The 24831-nt window shown below is 49.4% G+C and overlaps 5 protein-coding genes across 5 annotated transcripts; 1 reads left to right on the forward strand and 4 right to left on the reverse strand.

Moving 5' to 3' along the window:
- Positions 1–1671: 1671 nt before the first annotated feature.
- LOC131292329 (uncharacterized) lies at positions 1672–3013 on the reverse strand. The gene is made up of 2 exons (XM_058320818.1): positions 1951–3013; positions 1672–1865 (listed from the first exon to the last, which is right to left on the reverse strand). The coding sequence occupies exons 1-2, from the start codon at positions 3011–3013 to the stop codon at positions 1672–1674; spliced, it is 1257 nt and encodes a 418-aa protein (XP_058176801.1).
- Positions 3014–4488: 1475 nt separating this feature from the next.
- On the reverse strand, positions 4489–12587 carry LOC131281148 (CCR4-NOT transcription complex subunit 1). The gene is made up of 11 exons (XM_058310407.1): positions 10082–12587; positions 9998–10030; positions 8091–9883; positions 7875–7997; positions 7171–7800; positions 6747–7094; positions 6117–6674; positions 5796–6037; positions 5507–5717; positions 5274–5422; positions 4489–5188 (listed from the first exon to the last, which is right to left on the reverse strand). Exons 1-11 carry the CDS (start codon positions 12570–12572, stop codon positions 5095–5097), a joined length of 6672 nt encoding a protein of 2223 aa, XP_058166390.1. The 5' UTR covers positions 12573–12587; the 3' UTR covers positions 4489–5094.
- A 3628-nt stretch (positions 12588–16215) lies between these two features.
- LOC131285061 (exocyst complex component 3) lies at positions 16216–18611 on the reverse strand. Its single transcript, XM_058313922.1, has 2 exons — positions 17636–18611; positions 16216–17559 (listed from the first exon to the last, which is right to left on the reverse strand). Exons 1-2 carry the CDS (start codon positions 18605–18607, stop codon positions 16318–16320), a joined length of 2214 nt encoding a protein of 737 aa, XP_058169905.1. The 5' UTR covers positions 18608–18611; the 3' UTR covers positions 16216–16317.
- A 431-nt stretch (positions 18612–19042) lies between these two features.
- Positions 19043–20563, forward strand: LOC131288274 (glia maturation factor beta). Its single transcript, XM_058317397.1, has 3 exons — positions 19043–19217; positions 19315–19408; positions 19538–20563. Exons 1-3 carry the CDS (start codon positions 19215–19217, stop codon positions 19855–19857), a joined length of 417 nt encoding a protein of 138 aa, XP_058173380.1. The 5' UTR covers positions 19043–19214; the 3' UTR covers positions 19858–20563.
- A 353-nt stretch (positions 20564–20916) lies between these two features.
- On the reverse strand, positions 20917–24588 carry LOC131292864 (probable ATP-dependent DNA helicase HFM1). The gene is made up of 3 exons (XM_058320993.1): positions 21791–24588; positions 21086–21535; positions 20917–21031 (listed from the first exon to the last, which is right to left on the reverse strand). The coding sequence occupies exons 1-3, from the start codon at positions 24586–24588 to the stop codon at positions 20917–20919; spliced, it is 3363 nt and encodes a 1120-aa protein (XP_058176976.1).
- Between the last annotated feature and the right edge of the window lie 243 nt (positions 24589–24831).

Raw genomic sequence — 24831 nt, forward strand, 5'->3', positions numbered from 1 at the left:
GCATTTCACACACCATGATAGGCAGAAGGCTAGCCTTATCGGTTACATGACCGTGGATGAACAGTTGTAGCAACATATCGGTGTCATGATAATGCATTGCATCGCTCCTTGCAGGTCAATGCATTCCATTCCAAGGCATGTAGTAAACTATCCTTGGCCTCCATCGGGCGATGACTGTTTAGTTTATTTTCTATCTAGAAAAGTGTATATTTTTAGTCCATTTTTTATAAAAATTATCTCCTCTAACAAAGCTGAAAGGGAAAATGTGGTGGAAGTGTTTTAAATTAAAAAAAAAACACGTTTGTTTAGTTAAACTATCTGCGATAAATCAGGACAAAGTACTTGTGTTTGTCGGAACATGATCCTCTCGGACAATCCTTCCGCGTGTGTGGGTGTGTAATGTTACAAGTAATAGTTCAATGAATAGCAACCATGAGGCTACTTTACATTAACAATCACCAATGGCGCCGAACACCGTTATCTCGCGCAGCGCAGATGGCAAATAGGCGAAGATTTCCAAGTAAGCTTTAACCCTCGCGCAACGTCCGTGACTATGCAATGCAGCAACAAATGCGCACGACGCAAGCCGGTATGCAAATTATTCACTCGTTGTGCAAAAATGTTACGAACAGGTTTCTCCGTTCACGTGGATCCTGAGTTTAGAATAAAGATTAGACATGTGGATTTTCCCATTGACATAAACATGCGTTCGACTCGAGAAAGAACATTCCGAAAAAAAAATTTATCACCACGTGGTCCGTGGTGCGGATAACAGAATATTATCAAGGCTAGCATAGTTTCATAAATAAAATATCTAAACGAATGCTGGGAAGTAAATCTCCTTAACTAACGGAACGGAAAAACCACATCAAGGTGGACGTTGCAAAATAAAAGGATGGAAAGTTCCAAAAATAAGCGCGTCAAATTGACGCAACAGGATTTGTATTCGGAAATCAAAGAACCGGATTCTCATGTGACTGACCTCAACAGACACTGAAGCAAATTTGTTTTGGCTCTTCGTCGTGCGTCTTAGCTAGACGGAATTTCCCAACTGTTTGATACTGGCAAGAGTATCACACCTCACTGTGGTACTATTATCGCTCATGGGTTCGTAATCTTATAGTAGAGGAAACAAAATAGGTGCGGGCCGGAGGGTTATCAGTAGCACCATATATTTTAATCGACAACTTTCACTTAACGCTCTCTTATCCTCGAACAGGCCCCTGTAAACACCAACTGTTATACCAACTTTTATTTCCGCATGATTAATTATCATGCTTTTCTTCGCAATTTTTGGCTTTGACAACTCCACAAAGCAGTCCATGCGATGGCTTCAGCGTTACCAAGTTGAATAAAAGGTACTAATCGATCAAAGTAGCACAGGAACAGTTTTCTATTCACTTCTCGAAAACTAGTTTTTGCTAGGATTGCTTGGTTTTTCAAACAAGAGTACTCGCTAATCAGAATTGTCTAAACCTCCAGAAAACTTATCTTTTCTTGTGTGCTTTGTAACAACTAGATTTTCGTTGTCATATCATCAGCGAAACGCTAATTTGGATCATTTTGTATTTCGACAGAACTCCAAATATTTTTAACACAGCTCAATAGACAATCATAACACAGATTAAAAAACTCAAATTAAATTCGCAATGGAATGAATGAGGAAAACATTCACTGTATGTAGCCCCGGGCATGTAGACTGTGCAGCAAAGGTACAACAACTTCCCGGTACTGGGTCCCGTTGTACTGTATGTCGCGTATGCGTTCCGCCTGTTTCTGGTCGAAGAACGCATCGAAGCTAATGTCCACATCGTCGGAGCGCTCCATCATGATGATTGGCAGCATAGAGACGGCACAAACAAGCCCTACGAAGAGGATGGCGTGTTTAAAAGATGGCAAACATTCGGACAGCATATTTTAAAAGATGAGAGGAGTTGGAGCTATTCTTACCGAAAAACTCGTACTCTTCGTATTCCTGCCTGACAGCCTCAAATGTCGGAATGGACGCGTAGTTGGCCGCTTGCAGCACATCCGAGAGCGATCGGTAGTATACCTTTAACAGATCATCGAGCAGTGTCAGGCGAACGTCGGCTTGTGGACAGTTGTACAGTGAGTAGACGAGATCGAAACCGGGGCTACCGTAGCACGATAGCTGGTAGTCGACGAACATGACCTCCCTCGGCACAGCCCCGTCGTCGTACCGGAACATCAGATTGTTGCTCCACAAGTCACCGTGATTCAGCACGTGAAATCGCGTAGTGCTCCGTTGTGGTTTCACGCTATCCGCGATACGTTGTTTGAAGGTGGGAAGGAGCGCTTGCAGCTTGGGCAGTATTTCCGCCTCCAGCTCGGGCCATCCGGTGGCGACGGAGAGAAACTTTTCCAGACCCGTCTGAAAAACGGCCAATATTGGATAATCCTCGACCTTCTGCTGGGGGTTGTAGAACCCGTACGAGTAGCGTTCGCGCAGCTGGCGTTCGTTATCCGCACTCTGGGCCGCGTACAGCATGGACGCGGCGTGAAACTTGCCAATCTTTCGCATCACCAGCTCGAGATGGGCATAGTCCAGGCCGCCGTGTGTTCGATCGCACATGCGAAACCCGATCGCCTTCAGGTCCTCGAACACGATCGTGCGCACGGGATCGGTGGTGGCGTAGTAACACTTCGCCCCGAACTGTTCGCCCGATGCGACGAGTCGCGAAAATTTCGGCAGCACCTCAAAAAACGTGGACGACTCCTTCCGGAACGCGTCGAGAATGTCCAGCGTGGCGCCACGATCTCCGACGTCGGGCATACATTTGGCCAGCAGGCGCTTCTCGGACGCGCCACCATCGTACAGCACGCGTATCCAGAACACGTCGCTCAGGTAGTTGTCCCCGGCAGAGGTTGCCGGACCGGCGGTGAAACTGTCGATCGTCACCGGCCGCTGGAGATCGTTTTCGAGCGAGCGCTTGATCAGCGATTCGGTCAGATAGCTCGGCAGTTGTTTGGTTCCTTCCGTGGCGGTAGACATCTTCCCAGGTACTGACCATTCCCGAGCTGGCCTCGGGAGTACATCTTACCAGGGCGTACTTCTCCCCAAAACCAAACAGACACACACACAGACGCGTTTACAGGCGCAACCAATAAAACCGTCCACTAGAATTTATATCACTTAGAGCAAATGCTTTTGCGACGGACAAAAAAAGAAACACACTGCAAAATATCTATTCGCACGCGACACGACCACCTCCATTATCTTGGCATGGAACGCCTCGCCTAACCCATCGTTACGGAGGAGAAGCGGACAATGATGGACAGTTTTCGTGGCGTGTGTCTCATCCGGATCATATCATCATTTCAACGCAACCGGACTCTAAAGAACCGGGAAGCTTTTTGCCCCCGCACTAATTACACAGCGGCTTTGGCATTGTAAACAACAGCATTACCGCGGGGAGAAATAGCGTTTAGACCACGCGGCCAAGCCACGATCGGATTAACCGTCTGTTTGAACGGCTAATGTAAAGAATAGCAAAGAAACTAAAATGGGTTGTTTTCCTTTGTTTGCCTGGTGAGAACTTTTCTTCCCACTGTATTATCGTTGCGGGCGGGATAATATTCGTGCATTAATGGTACACACTCTGAGTACGTCATTGTACTGTCACCCTGACATGCAGTCCAATTGGCTTGATTGGACATGCTCCTGGCGGTGTTTTATCGTACGCGTTGCATGACGAAGCGGTTCCACGGCCTCGTGGTCAAGGAAACAGCGAGTATGTGCAAGCATCAATTCGCGCCACCCATGTTGGCATAGCAACATCTTGTGCGTGAGAAAATTGACGAGATCAAAAGAAATCAGCTTCCTTTCAACTCGTTAACCCTCAGCTTACTAGACATTTCCCTTTCCATTCCGTAAAAAAATGACGATCGGACAATAATTTTGAAGTTATCCTCAGAACGGTAGGCAACTATAAATCGCCCTATAGTTTATGCCAGTCACGATCGCCTTGAACAAGATAAGTAAACCCAGCACCAGTTTAAATTGCAATATTGCAATACTGATATCCATCTAGATGAGCAATTGGTACGATCGTTTCGCCAAAACAATGGTAAACCCTTTGGCACGGTATCTTGCAACAACAATAAAGTCAATTGAAAGAGTTGGAAGGTTACGTAGAACGAATATTAGAGGTTTGATTCAATATCATCATGCGTTTTCGCTATAGGTAATTTAAATGTTTTTAGATAAAAGCCCATTTCAGAAGAAAGCTTCTTTCACCTAACGCAAATTGTCAAACGCATCCTGAATTCTAACTCATTCGTTGCTATGGTAACTTGCGTTGAAATGCGCTCAGCGAAATTCAGGAGGCGTTCGACCTTTTAGCGTTAAGTGAAAGACGGGATCTCTTGAAAGGGACTTAATATTGTGCATCGCGTGTCATCTGAAAAGTGTGCAGTTACGAAATAAAATGTTTAATTATGCAATATTTCTCGATACATTTATTAAAATTATCACTATTATTATCGTTCGCAAAAACAAAAGAAACAACACAAAGTAAAATAGTTGCGCTACCTTTCTTCCTCGATACTCGATGCTACGTGAAAGGAAACGAACGAACTGCAAAACAGTAGCACGAGCACGTTAAGTTTATCCTTTTATCCTGCACACTTTCCGAGTTTCTCTAACTCTTTCGAATGTTTTACAAATGTACATGGATGGATGCTGTTTCTTGGATGATACCACCGTTGCACGCTGTAGGTGCTTTCCTTATTTATTTATCCAATACCTACGGTGGCCACGCCGGAGATATGGAAAAACAAATTTGAAAGGTGCAGGCCGGCTTACATTTTCCCTGTTCACTAACAGCTCGCGATAAATAAACCTTTTTAAAAACTTGTTCATTATTTCGGCAATTGGCTATCGATGATGAATATATTTACACAGTGAATCCTTCCTTCCTTTCTTGTTAGTTTCATACACCGCTCAATCTCCCCCGTTTTCCTTACACCATTGACAATTTTAAAGTTCTTGGAAACTTACTTTGCACGAAACATTTCCTGATTTCTAGAGCATTCTCCTCTTCATCGCGCAAAGCGCGCACCCCGAGTGGCCGTTCAGCTGCACTCAGTTATGTCCGCGTCAACGTTCTGGATCTGCTGCTGGCTTTTGCTGGTCACCATGCACGATTTCGCTACTGACTCGAACAATCTAACGCGAAAGAGGGGAAAAAAAGTTGATTACATATTTCAACCAACGACGATGACTTACACTTTGATGTGTGCGCCATACTTACCGCTCAATCTCCGGTGCACAGTGGACGAAGTCGTGCTCCCAGAACTTGTAGACCGGGTTCTTGATCAACTCGATGAAGGTGATCAGCAGGCCCCACGGGTGCGGACGGTTCACGATCAAGCGCTCGAGCAGAACGCGTGTAATTTGTTCCTGGATATGCATGTAAAAATAAACCATTCATGAAACCACCAGCTCTTCATCATCGGAGGGTGAGGATCGTGTCGGCTCCCATACCTGAATTGCTTCCGAGTTGGCCTCGCCGAACAGGTACAGGATGCAGCAACTGAAGTAGTGCGTGTGACTGTTCGGATAGCGTAGCTGGTTGGCGATCGCGTTCAGGAAGAGGTAGCGCCCCTCCGTGTCCAGATCGACGGCAAGATTCTGGAAGATGTCCATGTGCGCACAGTGCATGATCGTCGCCATCGTTGGGCCCAAGTTCTTCGAGCTGTAAAATCGATACGGAATAAGATTTGCAATCAAATAATTGTGTCGAGTTTGAGAGGCGCTCCCTCCTTTCTCTTACCGTATGTGCGCAATGGCCTGTGTGCCAACGTACAGCACGAGCGCGTTCATGAGCGGAATATTGTACCGCGAGCCGATGTCGTTCGAAATTTGCAGATTCGAGCGCAGCTCGGACAGGAAGGTGACCGGGGCACGGGCCTTCAGATAAGAGTCCAGATCCTTCTTGAAGCTGGCCGGCTGAATCGTGGCCGCATAGTTGATGGAAACCCGCGGCGACCCACCGATATCAGTTAACATGTCCACCTGTAGAAGGGGAATTGAATAAATTTGTTTAATGAAGTTAAAACACATTTGTTTGTGATGATTTTGACAACTATCCTACCTTCAGGTTCGGTGTGAACGGATCGGGCAGACGCATGTTGCGTGGGTACGGCGAAAGAATCAGATTTCGCATCTGGATGCAGTTCGGCGGGATGACGTCGCAGAAAGCGAAGTGGTAGTCGCACAGAAACTCGGGGAAATCGTGCAGCAGCACCAGCAGCACGCGCAGCGTACCCTTGTACAGGTGGTGCACCGGTTTGGCCAGCTCGGCGTTGCGCAGGAACGGTGCGAGATACTTGAACAGATCGATCAGCAGCTGCGAGTACATGTGCCAGCCCTTCTGCTGCGGTGTCAGCGCCAGGATGCGCCCGATGAAGACACGGTGCGAGATCAGCTCGAGCCAGGAGTAACAGAAACCGGGTGCGCACGCCGGGCGCAGGAAGTGGAACGTGTGGCAGAAGGCGGTAATCACGCTGATGCCGATGTTCTCCAGCACCGGATCGGGTGCGGTCAGCTCGAGGAAAAGCATGATGAAGATGCGATGATAACCGACCTGCTGGAAGGACGTCGTGTGCACTTCCTGATCCTGCAGCAAGATGCCGACGACGATACCCAAAATCTGAAGCAAAAATCATGTGTCACGACGATCACAATACCCACCGGCACCCTTCCCTTTCTCCTCTCTACCTACCTTATTTAATAGATTCAGCTTCGTGTTGGTGTTACCACTCTCGCCCGAGTGCTTCACCAGCAGCGCGATAAGCCGTACGTAAGCATCGATGAACTGGAAGACCTTCGTCTTCGGCTCGTTGATGGTACGGTAGGTCAGATCGATGCAGTACTGGGTAGCAAAGCGGAAGAAGCGCGTCAGCGGCTCGTCGCCCTTCAAGATGCCGTGCATGTTCATTTTCGACACGAACAGGCTGAAACCCTTGAGCGGATCCCGCCCATTGGTTGGGGATAGGACAATCGACACCCAGTCCTTGAGCAGAAATTCGGCTCGCTCGAGAAAACCGGGTGGATCATCGCTTTCGGTTTGCTACGTGAAAAAGAAACCGTAAACGTAAGGTCAGTAGGTCACGCACGAAACGGCAGGATGACGGTAGATGACATACCCTCGCCTGAAGCACACCCATGTGGATGTAGGACGTCGGTCCGGAATGGGGCCGATCGGCCAAGATCGTGTTCGGGTCGTGAGCGGCGCGCAGCATGTCGATCAGATGCGCCAACCCTTCGGGAGCACGCGGATGTGCGGTGAAGCGGTGCAACATCTCGATCGTGCCCGCCAGCTCGTTCTCGTTGACGACCGAGTTGTGCCGTTCGTCGATGAAGTACGTCTGCAGCAGCTGCATCGCAAACACAATCGCCACGTAGTTGTTCCCATTGTCCATCAGCTGCACCAGCATCATGTCGTACTGCGGCACGTTGACGAAGTTGGACGAGATGAGCAGATCGACCGCCTCGACGTTGTAGCGAATGTCCTCGCGGCACTCGACCATATAGCGCGTGATCGCCTTGTTCGTCCACATCGGCCCGAACAGCCGCTGGTCCTGCATTAGGCGCATCACGCGCAGATGGATGTCCCGGTACAGCTTGATGTGCTCGAGCTGATCGGGAATGTTGACCAATCCTTCCATCAGCCCTTCGACGGCTTTGTTCAGCAGCGTGCAACCGGACAGATTATCCAACGTACGGTGTGCGTTGTACAGGTATTCCAACAGTATCTCCATGTTATTCGTGTGCACCTAAGGCAAGGAAGAAAAGTTTGATAATTCTCTCTACTGGTCATTCCGATCGTTTTTTTTTTTTGTAAACAAACCTGCAGCACCGGATGCGCACGGGCCGATTTGATGAAAGCATCCATCTTTCCAGCCAGCTCATCGTATACGGCTCCAATGTCATCCGGAGTGGCCGCTGCGAAAGGTTGTGTCGGCATAATTTCCTGCAAAAATACAAAACAAAATGTTATTTTCATTGCATTTCGCTAAGTAATGAACAAAGTATGGCTTAAACACAATAAAACAATCATACATACCGGCATTTTCGGCACGAAGAGAGCCGTCGCGTCCCGATCGGTGATCGGTAGGAAGCCGGGAATGTTGCGCGCAAACTCCTCGTACACGGCCAGCTGACCCGGCAGCACACCGTTCACGTTCAGCCGGACGCGCTCGGGCAGCCGCTCCGCCTGGTAGGTGAGAACACTTGCGTCACAGAACCGGCGACCCTCCTGTCTGGCAAGTTTGCGCATATCGTAGTCGTTGGACAGGATTTTGTCGATGTCAGCCGACACGCGCTCGGCGGCCGTCTTCTGGATGAACGCCGCCACCACGTCGATGTTGTCGTACGCTAGCTGAGTCGCGGCCGCGTCCGCCAGCTCCTTTTGGGTCGGGTTGAGCGCCGTCATGAGGTGAAGCTTGATGTTGGTCTGGAACGCCTGCATAACCTGGTCGCGGCAGGTGATCATGGCCATACCGGCCGCCAGGCAGCGCGCCAGGCTGATGGCTGCCCGGCGCATCCGTGTCTCGTCGGGCTCGAGCGCAAAGTCCTTCCGGATGATCTGCTCGGACGTCTTCGAGGCGATCTTCACGCTCCGGTCGACGACGGCCGAGATCCAGTCGGTGACCGTCTTCTCGATGGCCGTCTTTACCATCTGCTTGAGGTGTGCGTGCGTGTGCATGATGGCAAGGTTCGGCGAGTAGGTGATGAGCGGTCCGATGCCGCTCAGGTTCGCAATGTTGATGTCGGAAAAGTGGAACCGTGGCTCGGGCGGACCGCCGGACACCGCCAGCGCCGAGTCCAACCCGGCAGCGTTCGCCGGTGAGCTCGACGGCCCACTAGCACCACCCATTTCTTCCGGTATGCCCGGCGGCATCTGAGAGAGACCGCTGGCACCACCAACACCGACACCGGCACCACCGACACCACCGCCAGCCGCCATCATGGCTGCTGCGGCCGCAGCTGCAGCTGCCGCCGACGCCGCCGCCACCACTTCCTTCGGGGGCTTCGGTTGCGAGAGCTGATGTTCGATGTTCTGTGCCCGCTCCGGGTCCTTCAGGTAGATGGCGGGCTTGAGATCGCTCACGTCGATGTTGAGGTTCTTGCACAGCACCTCGATCTCGAACTTGAGGTTTAGCTTGAGGTCCGGCTCTTGATGCAGCTCCGCGAGCAGATTCATGATCGACATCGTCCACGGGTTGGGCGGCTTGAAGACCTTACTCTTGGCGCACGACTCCAGCACCTTCGCCACGAACGGAACAACGTACAGCAGCTCCTGCTGACCCTTGTTGTACGCCTCCACCAGCAGCGACTTGAAGTCGATGTCCAAATGTAGAATCGGTTTGTTGCGCCCCAACGTCATCATGCCCAGCCAGTGGCCCAGGTTTTTGAGCAGCGACCGGTCGGAGAAGTTAGCAATACCCTTGTCGGAGCGCAGCAGCACACGGATGTTGCGGAACGTCTCCTTCGTGACCAACCGGTTGATGTCCGGGATCTTGAGCGCGTCGAGGAAGTTCGAGTACAGCACGTGGAAGTTGACCTCGATCGAGGCACGCTTCAGCACGAGATACTGCGCCAACCAGGCGTAGTAGTCCTTCTGCAGGATCTCCTTGATCTCCTCGCACTTTTGCGACAGATTGATCAGGCTGAGATTGTTGAAGATGAATGCCGTCTTGTCCTGGATCGCGTCCGGCGGTGCGATGATCTTCTCCTCGCGATCCTGCGTCGCCACCAACAGCGTGTCGATGTTGGTCGCGTTGGCGATCGATTTGACGCGCGGAGGCTGCCCACCACTGGAACCACCACCTCCACCTCCGCCACCGGGCGTTCCTCCTGACCCGGCAGCAGCGGCCAGCCCGGCACCGAGATTCATCTTGCCTGGGGTACCAGCCGCGCCACCCGCCACTCCCGACGCTCCCCCCACGATCGACGTCAGATTGCTCGTGCCGGTGACGGAGTTGCTTCGGTAGAGGGGATTACCTACCGGGCCGCCGGATCCCGCGGCCACATTGACCCCGGCGGCGGCGGCACCACCACCTCCCGCATGCATAAACTGCGGGGTTGGCAGCGGGCCCGGACCGAGCGTCTTGTTCGGTGGCTCCAGGCTTTGAGCCCCGTACTCAATGTACTCGATCAGATGCGGCGGAAACTCGGTGAAGTGCGCGATCGTGTGCACGTACTCGCAATACTTCGGGTACAGGTGCAGCTTGTTCTTGAACCGATCCAGCGCCGTAATGCCGAAGTAGTACATCTTCGAGCCCTCCGGTTTCTTGAGCGCATCGAGCACGCACCGGAGGGCAAGGCCGAGGGCGACGTACGTCGTGACGAGATTACGCTCAACCATGCCGCCAAACAGCTGCGCCGTCGTCTGCAGCTCCTTCTCAGGGTACTGCGGGAAGAACTTGTACTCCTCGAACAGATTGCGCAGCATACACTGGTACACGTCGTTCTCGCGCCGGTTGTTCGAGTCCTTGAAGCGCTGCAGCATATCGAGCACCTCGTCGATCGAAAGGGTCGGATGCGGCGGATGGTTGTAGATGCGCTGGAAGTAGCTGTTCGCTTCGTCTTCCACCTCCTTCGAGACCGGTTGTGCCATATCACCCTGGAACGGAGATTGGGAGATGGCGGACACGGCGCTTGCGGGCATGCCACCTCCTACTCCAAGCCCCACGAGCTTATCGTTGGGAGCTTGCTGCTGTTGCTGTTGTTGCTGCTGAAGGCGACCGAGGGAACCGACCTGAGCTGCCGTAGCCGCCCCCGGTGGAAGCGACATCATCGCGAACGGACTGCTCGAAGGAAGAAGCCGCGACGGAGAGGCCGGCGTTGTGATGATGTTGTTGAAACTGAACGCACTATTTCCGCCCGGTCCGCCGATGTTCAAACCACCAATGTTCGCCGTCAAACTGTTCAACGCATCCACCGTCGGTGGAGGGAACATCTGTGTGCCCATGGCAGCAGCGGACGCGCCCGCGCTGAACGCATCCAGACCTCGGTGTGGTTGACGCAAAACTCCCGGCGGCGGTGCTTGCTGTTGCTGCTGCTGAAGCTGAAGCGTTTGCTGCTGCTGCTGTTGCTGTTGCTGCTGCTGCTGTTGTTGCTGTTGTTGCTGTTGCTGTTGCTGCTGCTGCTGCTGTTGTTGCTGCGCCGCGCGGTTCTTCTGCGCGGAGCTCAACATAATGCCGTACTGCGACATGCTGACGATCATTTCATTCACTTCCGGGCTCACGTTCCCGATGCATCCCTGCAGGCAGTTCAGAATCGTACTCAACGTTTCCGGAGGCAGCTGGGCGGACTTCGGAATTTGCTCCTCCGTGTACTTGCCGCCCGCACCGCCGCCCATGATTTGCGGACAACGGCGCTGCAGAAACTTGATGATCGTCTTCACGAACGGTTCCGAGTGTTCGCGGATCTTGTCCGCGAGCCACTTTTCAAGCTTCAGATACTCCCGCCGTGACGCTAGGCACGCCAGATCGATGATGAACATGAACGAGCGAACGTTCAGCAGTCCCGACAGGGCCTTCAGGTCCTGCGCCACGTCAAGGATACGGGACAGCCGGGATTGGTCGCTATCACCCCGCAAGTACCACTCGGACATCGAATGGAGAATGATGTGCCTGAGCGTCAGGTTAAAGTTCGTGTGATTCCAGGCATGATGGAGAATGGTGCCCGAATTCGGATGGTTGCCCAGGAAAATCGGTATCAAACTGGTGAACAGATCTTGCCGAGGAACCGTCAGCGGAGGGTTGATTTGCAGTAGCGCCAGAAACAGGATGTCCGGACACAACTGCATCGGTACCTTGAAGATGTCCATCACCTGCACGTACAGACCCTGGTCGGCGATGTACAGCAGCACGTCGACCAGATGCAGCGACATCCACGAAGCGACCTCCTTGTTGTCCGTCTCCGGTGGCGTTTTGAGCAGCTCCACCGACACGCTCGTGTAGATGTGATCGGCAAACGAGTACAGGTCCTGGTTCTTCAGGATCAGCGAGATGATCGCCAGTTGACCCTCGGAGTTGGACCACCGCTGGTACAGACACTCCGACGGGAAGTGTTGCCCCATGTTGCTCGCCTGCATTCCCATCTTCACGATCGTCAGCAGCAGCGACAAACCGGCCCGATCCTTCAGCATAAACTCCGGATGGTCCATCGCGAGACAAACGTCTTTCCAGTTCAGATTAGGCACAACCTCCTTCAACGCCTGCACCAACACGTCCGGTTTCCAGGTGACGTTTTCCGTCGCCGACGAGCCGCCGCCATTGGGGCCGTCCTTCTGACCTCCCTTTTGCCCACCCGAAGGATCATTGCTGCCCTGCGGCCAGAACGTGCTCGGTGTCGGCAGGTTGATGTTGCTCTCCGACAGCGATTCGTGCGTCAGGCACATCGAGGACACGATCTTGGCCACATCCTGGGGCGTGATTTCGCGTCCACCCACCTTCAGCAGATGGTTCTTACAGTCGTCCAGCGTGGCGGTGAACGAATAGCCCACCTCGACCACCAGGTTCGTCCAGGACGTCTCCATGATCGACGACTGCAGGATGCTGTGCGTGTTGAGCTTCAATATTTCGGCCGAAATCTCCGAGTTCTCCGCGTACAGTAGCGGGGCAAGAATCAGCGGGACGCGATCTCGCGGGAAATCGCGGCACAGTTGCTGCGTGAAGCGCGTGAACGTCTGATCGGAGAGTCCGTACGCTGCGTGCTTGCCGTAGGAAATGAGCGCGAGGATCTGCTGCAGAAACTCGGGCGAAACGTCGTTGAGACTTCCTTCAACGTTACTCGCAACGGTATCTGCAAAGGTAAATGGAGCTATTATACCGTGTAAAATATTGTATTTCCTTATTGAGCTTTCCTCCTGTTAGCAAAACAACAGTTGTTTATTGATCCATCGATCGATCGATGATAAGATAGCCTTAGAGTGGACCCTATTCCCTATCCCTTCACGACGATTACAAACACATCTTTCCACCTTTGTTATGCATACAAAAAATACATCGGTTGTTATGAAATTCCTTCGCTAAAGGAATGATGTAATAGGAAAATGATGTTCTCCATCGAAAATGAAAAAGTTCTTACCCGAATCGACGTATGTTTCTATAAGTCCGGTGAGACAAGTAAGCAGATGAGTCTCAGCAACCCGTACCGTTTCCGGATGTTTAGAGTTGAGCAGCGCAATCGAAAGTGCCGCTTCCTGGATCGGCGTACAGGAGAGGATCTTCGATATCTGCGTCAATAGGTTTGGCGTTGGTTTTAGTGACTTTAGAAGCAGGTTGAGAAAGCGGAAAAAAGATAAATGAGTCATAAATTAAAACATTATGCCACTGTTTCTTGTTCCTCAAAAGGAGGTTATGCAGCCACGGTTTTTGTTCTTCATACCGTCTGTGCAGTTCCTTCTTCTTTTCTATAGAAAAAGACACACATGCACAAAAAGGATGGTATGAAGGACATCTCATCCGTCATGTGGTAACTATTCTTCGGTTGCTAACTCACCTTTTGCTGCGGGAACGGATTGTCGATGGCAAAGCAAACGTTCGCGACCAACTGCGGTTTGTTTGACAGGCTCGCAAGTTCAGTGGCCAGCAAGCGAGCCTGGCAATAACCACGGGAGGCGGAATGTGCGACGTCTCCGAAGTCAATCGACGAGAATAAACAACGCAGCAAATGACGATCCGCTTCTAGTCCAAAGTCTTTCACTAACTGCACAGGGGCCGTACCAAGTTTCGATGATCCCCAGATGCGGATTGTCGTAGTTCCGAGAGGAGCAAAGGGTCGGCGATTGACGGTCGATGTCGAAATACGCGATGGACGTGACGGGTAGAAAGATTCACCAAGCGAAGAAAATTGGACGAATTAGTTTTTTTTTTCTTTTTCACTATACAGCTACCAGGAAAAGAACGATTGAGAGCGGCCTTTTTTGCGGTACAGGATGGATAGGAAGAAAAAAAAAACTGGTCTGGAGAAGCGACCAAAGACGACGACGGTGGTGAAAAAAGAAAAGAAAGAAAAAATTGCAGGTTCTCTGCGTCGAGTCTGTCCGTGGGGCCCCAACAGCTTCCTTACTGATCGAATTACGGGAATGGCACGAAACAGAGGTCAAACTTTACCTTTTCCTTTGTCACAAACGCAGTGAAAACGGCTTGCCCGGAGAATTTTCCATCTTTTTGTCCGTTTTACTACCGCAAAGAGCCCGAAAACCGTGTTGAACTCTCCAAGTCCAGATCGCTTCTCTTTCACTTCCGATTAAACATGGCGGAATGGAGTAGTGTGGGAAACTCAGTCCGAACCTATCCGTTCCAGCATAAGGAACGGTGTTTCCAGTTCCAGATAAAAGGACTAACCAAATAGCTCAATATTTTTTTATTTTTTGTTAGTGTTTTAAATTGAAGCTGCTTTTATTGGGGACGCTTTCTTAAACACGTTCACTTTGCAACAATAATTAACGCAAAATGTTGCTGCATCGCACATTCGGGATCGGAATCATCCTAAAAGGACGAGCACCTAGTTCCACCTAGTTTTCTTTTGCAAGCTCAGGATAACAACTAGCACCAGCTACACAATAAAAACATGTCCTTTAACCGATAGCGAACTCGAGTCGTATCAAGACTCCCGTAAATCATAACATAAATATATCGGCGATTTATTTCTTTTCCTGTTTTAACACACGACGTTAACAAAGTTGTTTGTCAATTGCACAACCGTGAATTAAGTATGTCAGTCTCTATTTGTGCAACGATTTGTGCAAAACAATGTACATTTCTTCACTAGCACTTTTTCCCACATTGCCACAAATTTATGTAAATTTAACCATGTTTAACTGATCACTTTCATAACCGAGTATCTAAGTGACCTGTTAAACAGACAATCCTTTGCTACGTGGACTAAAAAATCCACAGGAGGCTGACTTTCTAACTAAAAACACACAAAGCATGTTCATTTTACGCGTTTTCGACTAATTCACAATTCATTTTTTAGAATTCAACACAATACGCTGAGGGTAGTTAACATTTAGGTGCCATTTTCGTTCATCTACAACGCGTATTATCTTGAAGTTGCCAACTTTCTCCCGCGAACTACTACTGCCCCTCGTCCGCCGCTCAATCGAACTTTCCTCAAGAATCTGATTTCGAGTACGAACAAATGCATCGCACTAGTTTGTCAGTACTCACCTGTGCTAGCTGACGACTTGTGACCGCAAAGTTCTTCTTGTTCACGTTCGACACAAAGTGACTGATCTGCGTTAAGGCGTATGTGAAAGGGTCTTGGTTCATACTTCCATCCAAATCGATTACGAGCGCTTTCAACACCGTGGTTGAAGCCCTCCCAAGTGTGCACGGCAAAAATAGTAAGGGATCCCGAGGCGGCCGATGCCCGACTTACTACTGCTACCTTCCTCGACGGCTACTAGGATGCTGGTATCTGTTTAGCTATTTGCTGCTCGCGGTCGCAGTTTTCAGGTGTTTCAGCTCGCTGTGTTTCTTGGTTTGTTGACGAACTTCTCGTTGCTGACGAAGACTGACTGACAGCTCTGAACTTGACGTTTAACCAATTACCGCTTCATTGACCTTCAAACTACTAAACCTGTCGCCCGCCGAGGTCGAAATTACCGCTTCGTTCAACCAATCACAGTTCTTCCCTGTCTTGATGACGGTGATGACGAAAGTTGATGATGGCGATGTCGAAAAGTGGTGACGAGCTTAGTTTGGTATTTTCTCGATCGAGCCACTTTTTCCGCCAACCTTCTGCGCGCTCTTCTGAAGAGCACTATCAAGATAATTTGTGTCTGCAATAGCAATCTAATCGAAGCGGCCGAACTGAAGCAAAAGCAACGAAAAACCTCGCGAATGAAACTCTATTTATATTCCTGACGTCTCGTCGCGCTCACTAGAGTGGAAGCACTGATCTGCACCTGCTGCCTGGTTCAGTGTAAGTGACTCCAGATCCGAGAATCGTCGTAGATTTGCTAATAAAATTTGATAATTTCAGTGAAAGATCCCACTAAAACGTATCTTATTTTTTTACTTAAGTTCCGTCAAAAATAAAAACTTGTTTCAAGTACGTGTATAAATTTTAAGCGAAATTATAAATTGCGTGGGTTAAAGGAACGAGAACTTCATACCTAGGTACTGCCATTTGGAGTATCATGGCTAATCCGATGAAATATTCCAACTCCCGTTTTTAAAACTCCCGCCGCATGCATTACTCTTTTAAATATATATTTTATATTTGTTAGGTTCCCTTTTGCTATTACAAATTAGAGATAATTGCTTATCCTACCACAACTTATCTGAGAATACTATTTCCTTGAAGATTGCATCCTGCTTGTCGTGGCTTATGGTAGATTTGCGCGAAGCCAGCGCATCCTGCACTTTTTCCTTCACTTCGCTACTCTTAAAATCGTTTCTCATGTAGAACAAGCGCACCAGCTGATCCTCGGTTATCGAAGGATAAGAGGAAAGCAGCGAGTGCAGATCCAGCACCAACATTTCCGCGTCCGAGTTAAGCAGTCCAGCCAAGTTGGAAATCACATCAATTGGGGAATCACTTTTCGCCACATTCGGTGCCACCTTTTCAAAGAACACCTTAATTTGTTTGGCCTCTCTGGCGATCTTCTTCCCGAGGACCTCACATTCGGCGCGAGTTTTGTTCAACCGCTTCGAGAGCATCGCCTTTATGTATCGCTTTGCGACCATCTTCTGCGCCTCACCGATCACGTACTCAAAGTTGGCCGCTCGCAGGTGGTTATAGTCCTGGAAGTAGTCCTCGAGCGTCACACATATCGTATCGACCGACACGGATGATGCGGTCCAATCGGCGGTAAACAGTTTATTGAAATGGCCCTCAAGATCGAGGAACGCTTCCTCGAGCAGGAACAGTCCCGTCTCGTCGCGGAGTGTTTGATAGGTTTTAACCAGCTTCTCAAACTCCTCGTAATGCTGAGTCTTTGATTTCGGCCAGTACAACTGCTTCAGTTGCTGGGCAATCTCGATCATCTGCTGGCAATTGTTCACAATCGTTATGATGTGCTGCGTGAAGAACGGTGCCTGACTACGATCGCGGAAGTGACGTTCCTTGTACTCGATTATCGCCGTCCGATAAATGTGCCCGTACTTGGTCATCTGCTGGATGCTCAGGATGAGCGCGTTAAATGTTAAATCGGAATGGGTCGTGTTGGTGACCTGCAGATTCTGATCGATCATCTGGTAGATGATCATCGGAGCAGACGTGTGGTAGTACTGATCGCTCGAATCCATCTCGACCCCGTTGATCCAGTCCGCTTTCTCCGTCTCCAACGTTTTAGTCATCCACTCCTGATAGTTGCGTTCCATCGTGCGAAGGTAAGCGGTTTCCATTTCTAGCAAACGATCTTTGCTCACCAGCGGACCAACATCGGATAAATCGATCTGCAGTTCCGGGTGTTGCATAAGCTCACGACCAGGATATGTGTTCATTATCCATGAAAGAATGGTTATGTATTCATTGCCTTCGAGGCCCGTTTGAATAAGTTCTTCAAGCTGAAAGTAAAAATGGAAATAAATTGCTAGGTCAGTCTTACCCGAAACTAACTCTCCAAACGATATAGAGCCTCACATATTTTGCCATTGCATTGTGGTACATTTTAACATATTCGTTCAGGATGTTGTAGTGTGGCGGGAAGCAGGGAACGCACAGTGATTTCACGACACGCAAATCTTCCAGCAGAAACTGTCTGGTGAGCTCCAGGTCTCGCACTAACCACATTTTATTGTCGGACCGTTCTTCCAGCTTCGATCCCTCGATGCGCTGTACGACCGCTTCGTTCAGTACGTCCAGTGCCTTTTGACGCCATCGCTTCGGACGCCCGGGTGCAATGAATCCCGTATTCTTCTGCTGCTGCAATGCGAACGCATCCGACTTCTCTTCCCGCTCGATGATGCGAAGGGCCGTCACGATGACGGTCGGTTCCTTGCGCACCGTATTCAGCGTACGCTGCAGCACCAGACGAATCTTCTTTTCCAGCGTCACCGAAACGGTTTCCACCTTTTCAAAGTACCGCTTGAGTGTGATCTTGTCGTGGGCGTTTTGCTTCGGTAGCTTGTGCAGCTCGTACAGCAGATCATCGCGCGAGTTTTCCAGATCCGACAGACACTGGTGGGCGTGCAACAGCTTGTCCTCCTCGATCCACTGCATCGCCTTATCAACACTCGATTGCACGGTAAAGATGTGCTTCAAATTTTCCATCGCCGTCATGTACTGCGAATGCTTGGCGTTTTCATCACGGACACTCTCGAGCGTATCGTAGATTTCCGGAACATCCGCGAGCATCGCGAACGCATTTTTCATCCTATCACCAATCTCCTGGATTTGATCCAGCGCAGTTTGGAGCTTTTTTACGCCTATCTTTACGTCGTCGGTTTGGTTTTGCATGCACGTCTTCAATTGGGCGTCCATGGAAAGGTTCTTACGGTAGATGCGTCGACGATACTGATCTACCTTTTCCATCTGGTTGGAGCGCTGGAGCATGTTCTTCACCTCGTTCAAAGCCGCCTGGCGCGCTTCCTGATGGATTTGTTCAAGATCCATCCCGAGCGGATCTTCTATCGTATTTTTTCACTAATTTGTTTAAAAGGTTCACACTTTGTTGATCCGCTGAACTATTTGCTTGTTGTGAGAAATTTCTGTCTAAATTCCTAACACAAGGCTACTTGATTACCAGGTTAGGTTGGAGGCATTTTTCAAACGAGCGGTTTTCGTTTGCGTTGGGGTCAGAATAATATTCTTGATTTATAATGTTCTTATGATAAAGCTTGAGCAATGTTGAACAATTTTATTTAATCAAATAATATTTTACCGACTCTGTAAGCGTAAATTGTACACATTTATGCTAAGCAACTCTACCTAAATGTCAAAAAGTAAGGGGCTATTCAGCCTGATTATAAAAGGCAACCTTGGGTGCAGCTCAATCAAACATTGAGAGCTGCCTTACAAAACACAAACAAAGAGTTTCCGAGCAGAATTTTAGTTGATAACTCCCCGTCGCGTTTTTCGAGTGATTCATCTGCAGCTTCCGAATTCACAATTGTTCTTTCATTCGCGCAGTGGTTAGGCGTAGATTCAGAACAAAAGTGTCCATTTTCAATAGCTGCTGCTTGATCTTATACGGTTTTAATTTCAAACCGCTTACACCACCATGGTAAGTACGACGTTTTACCTGAACCGCTTGGAGATTGTTACGGGCAAACAGTGCAGATAATTGATCTTAATCATCTCTTTCCGGCCTTTCGCACCAGACCGAGGCACAGATCTGTGATATTAGTCCCGAGGCAAAGGAGGAAATTAGCAAATTTCGATTCCGTCGCAACGCAACGAACACGGCGCTGATATGTAAGTTCTGTTTATCAAAGTCAGCCTGTAATGACTCATCATCCAAAAGTTTTGATAACGGGGGTTTGGTTATCAATGCTGTTCGATTGATGTTATAACATGCGTGTTGTTTTCTCTTTCATCCTGAAGTGAAAATCGATCGCGAGAAGCAACTGGTTACCGTGGACGAATTGCTGGATGATGTGGCGATCGAGGAGCTGCAGGAACAGCTTCCAAGTCATCAGCCGCGCTACATCATCTATAGCTACAAGATGGTGCACGATGACTCGCGGATATCGTACCCGATGTGCTTCATATTCTACACGCCCCGGGACAGCCAGATGGAACTGTGCATGCTGTACGCGAAGACACGCATGGCGCTTCAGCGTGAGGCCGATCTGACGCGCTACTACGAAATTCGCGAACTTGACGATATGACCGAGGAGTGGCTGCGCGAAAAACTACGATAAGAACATAAAAACATATTAACAAGCTTTTTGCCAACCCAGACCTAACACACAAACACACACGATGATAGAACCCAGTAGCGAAATGATAAGAGATTTGCCAAAAAAAAAAACTCGAGAAAAAAAGTACTGCTAACTCGATGCTATATCGCTCGGAATAACAGGCAAACGATGGAAATGGATCGCCTTCCATTTTACTTTTCTAAAGTATACATCATAGGCTTCATAGTGACGTATACTTCTATCCATTATCCAACTAGAAAAAAAATCTTGTGAAAGTAGATTGAATACCTCGTGCGTAGAAAGCTTATTAGAAGACCTTCACAGAAACTAGAAATTCAGGGAAAATAAATTAAGCGATTCAGTCCCAATCACTATCTTTCCGGTCCTTTCAGAAACCAAAGTGGTACAGGGAACGGATGGACCACTGATAAGGCTTATACAGACAAATTGCAGGAATATTTCCAGATAGATAATCGTCTCGACAACGATATTATATCGCGCGTGATAGAAGCTAATAGCTACTAATCGTATTATCGGATATTTTTGTAGAACTATATACACACATACGGTACCCTCTATTCTATGTGTAGGACCTACGAAGCGATATATTGTAAGCATTTACGTGACTCTAGCTTTTAAGCATGTTTTGTATTTTTCCATGGCGCAAGCGAAAGACAAGCAGTACATCGTATGACGTACAATGGTATTTAAAAGACTTTTTTCTCTTAAAGAATTGATCGGCTTTTCTTCAGTATAGCATATTTGTATAGTGATTACAGGTTGTAACTCTTTTTGACTAAAATCTGGCCATGCTCGACACGATAGAGACATAGATTTCCCCGCTTTTATGCGTTTAGGTTTACGAACTTGCTTAAAATCTTGTATTTTGTTCGCCACTTCTAATGATTTCTCTTAGAAAGTTGAAAAAAAAACACTAGAATATCTTTCTTAGAATTTTAAGCAATGCTGTACATTGCGTTACCGTATAGTATCGTCATATCAATAAATGGGCAATATTTTCAAACTATTGAGTAAAGAATTGACCAGTCCTGACTTGATTTATTCATCCATGCAAATAACATCTTCAGCACGTCCTAAATTAAAGTTTTTCTTCTTCCTCAACACTGGAGTAAACGCTTCCACCGCTGAATACTCTTCTCTTTCCTGTGGGACTCTCCTTTCCATGGAACATGGTGTACCATTTCTTTCCTCTGGAAACAAACACCACCGTGGGCTGATGTCGCCAAACGTTAGAAATAGGTTGTACCTCTTGAAGCAATCGATAATGTCCTCCGAGAGGCTGCAGAGGATGAAACTTTGCGTATACTTTCGCTCCCGGAACATGTGCCGGAACTCTTCGCTGCTAAAATATGGTCGCAATCGGCGGCGCACTCTGAGCTCCGACGGTTCCGCAGGTGGTAGATTTTTAAACGATTCCCCGCTCGTCGAAGCTGGACGCTTTAGAATCGATCGCAGTGGCATGGTTTGCGCCACTCGTGGTGGACGAGGCAATACTAAACTGGGGCCATTTTCCGCTTCGCTGCTGGTAGTGATGTCGTTTTTGGATTTTAATGCGGCGGCCATCTCAAGTCGCTCCTTGATGGAGGTTGCGGCGATCACATGTGTGGATGATTCGGTCGGAAGCTGTCTGTTTATTAACGATGGCAGTGAAATACCGCTTTCGGTGGGATTTCGAAGTAATTTCATAAGAGAATTAGAAGCGAGGGATGTGTTATTCATGCTTAAAGTAGTTAAATTGAGACTTGTTTTTGTGGTGACATCAATAGATTTGAATGCTGCAGGAACATCGACCGATAATCGATTTGCAATCGACATTTCGTGCGCCGGAACAGGCATCCTGCTTGCAAAGGACATATTCCCAGCTGAAATATTTGCACCACGAAGTGAATTTAAAAATGCCGAAATTCCAAACGAATCGTTCAGCGTGGATATCCTCTTCTCTTTTGGCTTCTCCTGAGCGCAAGAAAAAGGATCCCGTTCCACCGGAAGCATCGTTGTGTTGTTGTTGTTGTTGGTGATCGTTTGATTCGGAAAGAAGTGTGTTATGGTAGTTTGCTTGTTTTTGACAATGGCCGGTGGATCAAGGAGATCCAACGTGTACGAACAATCCAATCCGACCCAATCGGAACAGATAAGGTGAGCCGAAAGGGATCGAACCGATGAGATATTGCTCGGATAAATGGGCCACGTGAAGCCATTACCCTCTTCCATATCGGCAGGAGTCATGTTTTCGATTGTGCGATGTAGTAATAATCGGTTCGAAGAGTCTCCAACAAGCACACTGTACGAAATCGGCATGCTCCTTGGGTCGTATTGCACGTTCTTTTGCGAAACGATGCAGGAAAATACCGGTTCTTCCGCTTCGTCCTTCGCAGCATCAGTTGTTTTCGTGATCTCGATCGAAAACTGTGGCAAACTATCAACAAAGCCAATGATGTCGTTTCCAACAGGAGGTTGCTTTTTCAGGATCCATTCTAATTCGCGCGGATCCGATTCGCGCACAGCCCGAAACGTTACCTTGCCACGGTCGGCTAGGTGGCGTGCAAGTTTTGGTCCGATTTGATCCAACTGCTTCATTATGAACGGGCTGTCGAACCACAACTTCGCCTGGAAGCACTGAATCAACCGGGACACGTTCAGCATCGCTTGGAAGCACCCGGCCGGAAGCTGACTTCCGTTGGCGTCCAGCAATCCCACCACGCACCGGCCAATGCGCGCACCAAGGGTAACTATTTTGACCGCCTCCTGATGAAGGCCATGGTCGTTGATGGTTAAATTCCCGAACACGGCCTGTACGAGACAATACACCTTTGCCTCGGTAGAGCTGATTCGTCCCGGCCACCGAAATCGCACGCCAGTTGGGGGTTCTTCGCCGGCAATCTCTTCTGGATGACCTCCGGTGGCATCCCTTGCCGAGGGAACGTTGAGCGAGTTCAGGATACGCTTCTCGTTGTTTCGACACTTGTACTCGCAGAACTCGTCTGCCCTCGCGACAAGTTGCAACATTTGCTGCATCGATTCCGTACCCTTCATATCCGACTGAAGCAACCGCATGGTCTTGAAGGAAAGATGGTTACGAGTCATCAGCTTCCCGCAGGCGGTGGAAAACAGTGCGTTCGGACGCCGCTTCAGGATCAGACCGCTTTCCTCCAGCGAATCGATTGTATCGCGACACATTTGTTCGATTTCGTCCTCGATGTCCCGCGCTCCGGACAGCTGGTAATGGGTTGGATTGGTTCGCGCCCGTACATAGAAAAAGGTGGACCTTATCCACTCCATCACCGCAGGTTGGTCGTAGATGATGCCGTGTGCAATCTCCGAGTTCAGAAGCTCCGCAAGGCGATGGTGCAGCTGCGACTCGACGGGTGCCGTGCCGGCCACCAGTTTCCGGTAGTGTTCCGCGTTCTCTTCGGCCGTCAGGATCACTGCCACCCCGTCCTCGTTGTATTGCGCACGACCAGCTCGGCCAATCATCTGTAGTATATAGTTGTCCGAGTAGTTTTTCCCCCCGAAGCTAAAGGTAGACTTGATGATCACAAGGTACGCGGGCAGATTCACACCCATACAGAGCGTGCTGGTGCAACAGAGTGCGGCCAAGTGTCCGCTCCGGAAGTGCGTCTCAATGCAGTTCCGATCGGTGAGCAGCAAACCGGCGTGATGGAAGGCAACCCCTTTCTCGACACAATCCCGCAGCGGCTTGCTCGCTATTTGGGAGGAAATTTGGGCCAGGATCGCCCCAGGCGGAAGGGATCGCTGAATGTTCGTGCGTGCCAAAAAACTGGCCGTCGTTTCGGCACTCTTGCGCGACGAACAGAACACCAGCGTGGGTTTCTGGCGCGAGTACTCTTCGATTATGGCCGGCAGTTTGTAGTTTAAATCCATTTCGAACTTGTACGGATTCGTGGTGCACGGATATCCAACAACGTGCCGCCCGATACGGGTGGATCGGTATGTTTCGGCGAACGAAAACGGCAACACGTTACGTTCGTTCTTTAACCAGCGCGCTATATCGTCCACGTTCGGAATGCAGGCTGACACGGCGATGAACCGGATCGATTCCGGTTGTCCACCGTCGTTCCGTTGCTCGCCGCGGTGCAGCCGGGAATCGATGTACTTCATGCGCGACACGACCAGCTCCAGATTCGCACCACGCACGCCATCATCCATCACCTGGATCTCATCGATCAGGAACAGCCGGACCGGTTGGAGCACGTTCGCCACCGTCTGGTCGCCCCAGTGGCGTGTGAATACTTCCCATTTTTCCGGCGTACTCAGAATCAACTGGTGCTGACCGAGCCTGCCAATGTCCTCGACCGCGTTGTCACCGTCGTATTGGATGCAGCTGACACCGAGTGCCGCAAACCGGGTCCTCCATTCGTGATACTTTTCCGCACACAGTGACCGCGTGGGGGCAAGGTACACCACCCGAAACGGTTTCACGCCGGCACACTCAACCGACAGCTTCACGATTGCCAGCTCGAGAATAACCGTCTTACCGGAACCGGTCGGTGCGTTGACGACGAGTGAATCTTCGGACTGCAACACGGCACCGGCAACCGTCACCTGGAGTTTGTTGAACGCCTTTAGGCCAGGGAATGCAACCCGGACTGCCGGCGGCAGATCGTTGATGGTAAACGGACGGTTTTCCGCACTCAGAACGTTCTGTGGCACGAGAGGGAACGGTGTTTGTGGCAAAGTTAGCTGTGCCATTTTTTCGTTTGTTCTGTCACTTCGAGTTCTGATTGTTTTAGCCCAGCCTACTACATTAACGGACAAAATCGGTCTTGCACGTGTCAGAGCCTTTGAATACGAGTTTGATGGAAGCCGTTTGTATTGAGGTGAGTCCGTTACACCGTTAGATAACAAAACAGGGGCAATATTAAAAATTTAATTTGTATCGTCGTGTGTCCTGTAACAAATACCACCTCAAACTGCTCACGTAATTTAAATCTG

Source organism: Anopheles ziemanni, chromosome 2, assembly GCF_943734765.1.
Source record: "Anopheles ziemanni chromosome 2, idAnoZiCoDA_A2_x.2, whole genome shotgun sequence".
In the NCBI taxonomy this organism is placed as follows: Eukaryota; Metazoa; Arthropoda; class Insecta; order Diptera; family Culicidae; genus Anopheles; species Anopheles ziemanni.

Bases quoted from the DNA above. Each gene is read 5' to 3' on its own strand.
- LOC131292329 (XM_058320818.1), bottom strand. From the start codon at position 3,013: ATGTCTACCGCCACGGAAGGAACCAAACAACTGCCGAGCTATCTGACC. The intron at 1,866-1,950 runs GTAAGAATAGCT...TCCTCTTCGTAG, and splicing joins CGAAGAGTACGAGTTTTTCG to GGCTTGTTTGTGCCGTCTCT.
- LOC131281148 (XM_058310407.1), bottom strand. From the start codon at position 12,572: ATGGAGACGTCCTGGACGAACCTGGTGGTCGAGGTGGGCTATTCGTTC. The intron at 6,038-6,116 runs GTAGGATAGTTG...CCCCTTCTACAG, and splicing joins CGTTCACACCGAACCTGAAG to GTGGACATGTTAACTGATAT. The intron at 5,189-5,273 runs GTAAGTATGGCG...CTTTCGCGTTAG, and splicing joins TGTGCACCGGAGATTGAGCG to ATTGTTCGAGTCAGTAGCGA.
- LOC131285061 (XM_058313922.1), bottom strand. From the start codon at position 18,607: ATGGATCTTGAACAAATCCATCAGGAAGCGCGCCAGGCGGCTTTGAAC. The intron at 17,560-17,635 runs GTGAGGCTCTAT...TTTTACTTTCAG, and splicing joins ACAATGCAATGGCAAAATAT to CTTGAAGAACTTATTCAAAC.
- LOC131288274 (XM_058317397.1), top strand. The intron at 19,409-19,537 runs GTAAGTTCTGTT...TTCATCCTGAAG, and splicing joins AACGAACACGGCGCTGATAT to TGAAAATCGATCGCGAGAAG.
- LOC131292864 (XM_058320993.1), bottom strand. From the start codon at position 24,588: ATGGCACAGCTAACTTTGCCACAAACACCGTTCCCTCTCGTGCCACAG. The intron at 21,536-21,790 runs GTTTGGAATTTC...TCCCACCGAAAG, and splicing joins ATATCCACGCTGAACGATTC to CGGTATTTCACTGCCATCGT. The intron at 21,032-21,085 runs GTGGTGTTTGTT...CATGGAAAGGAG, and splicing joins TTTGGCGACATCAGCCCACG to AGTCCCACAGGAAAGAGAAG.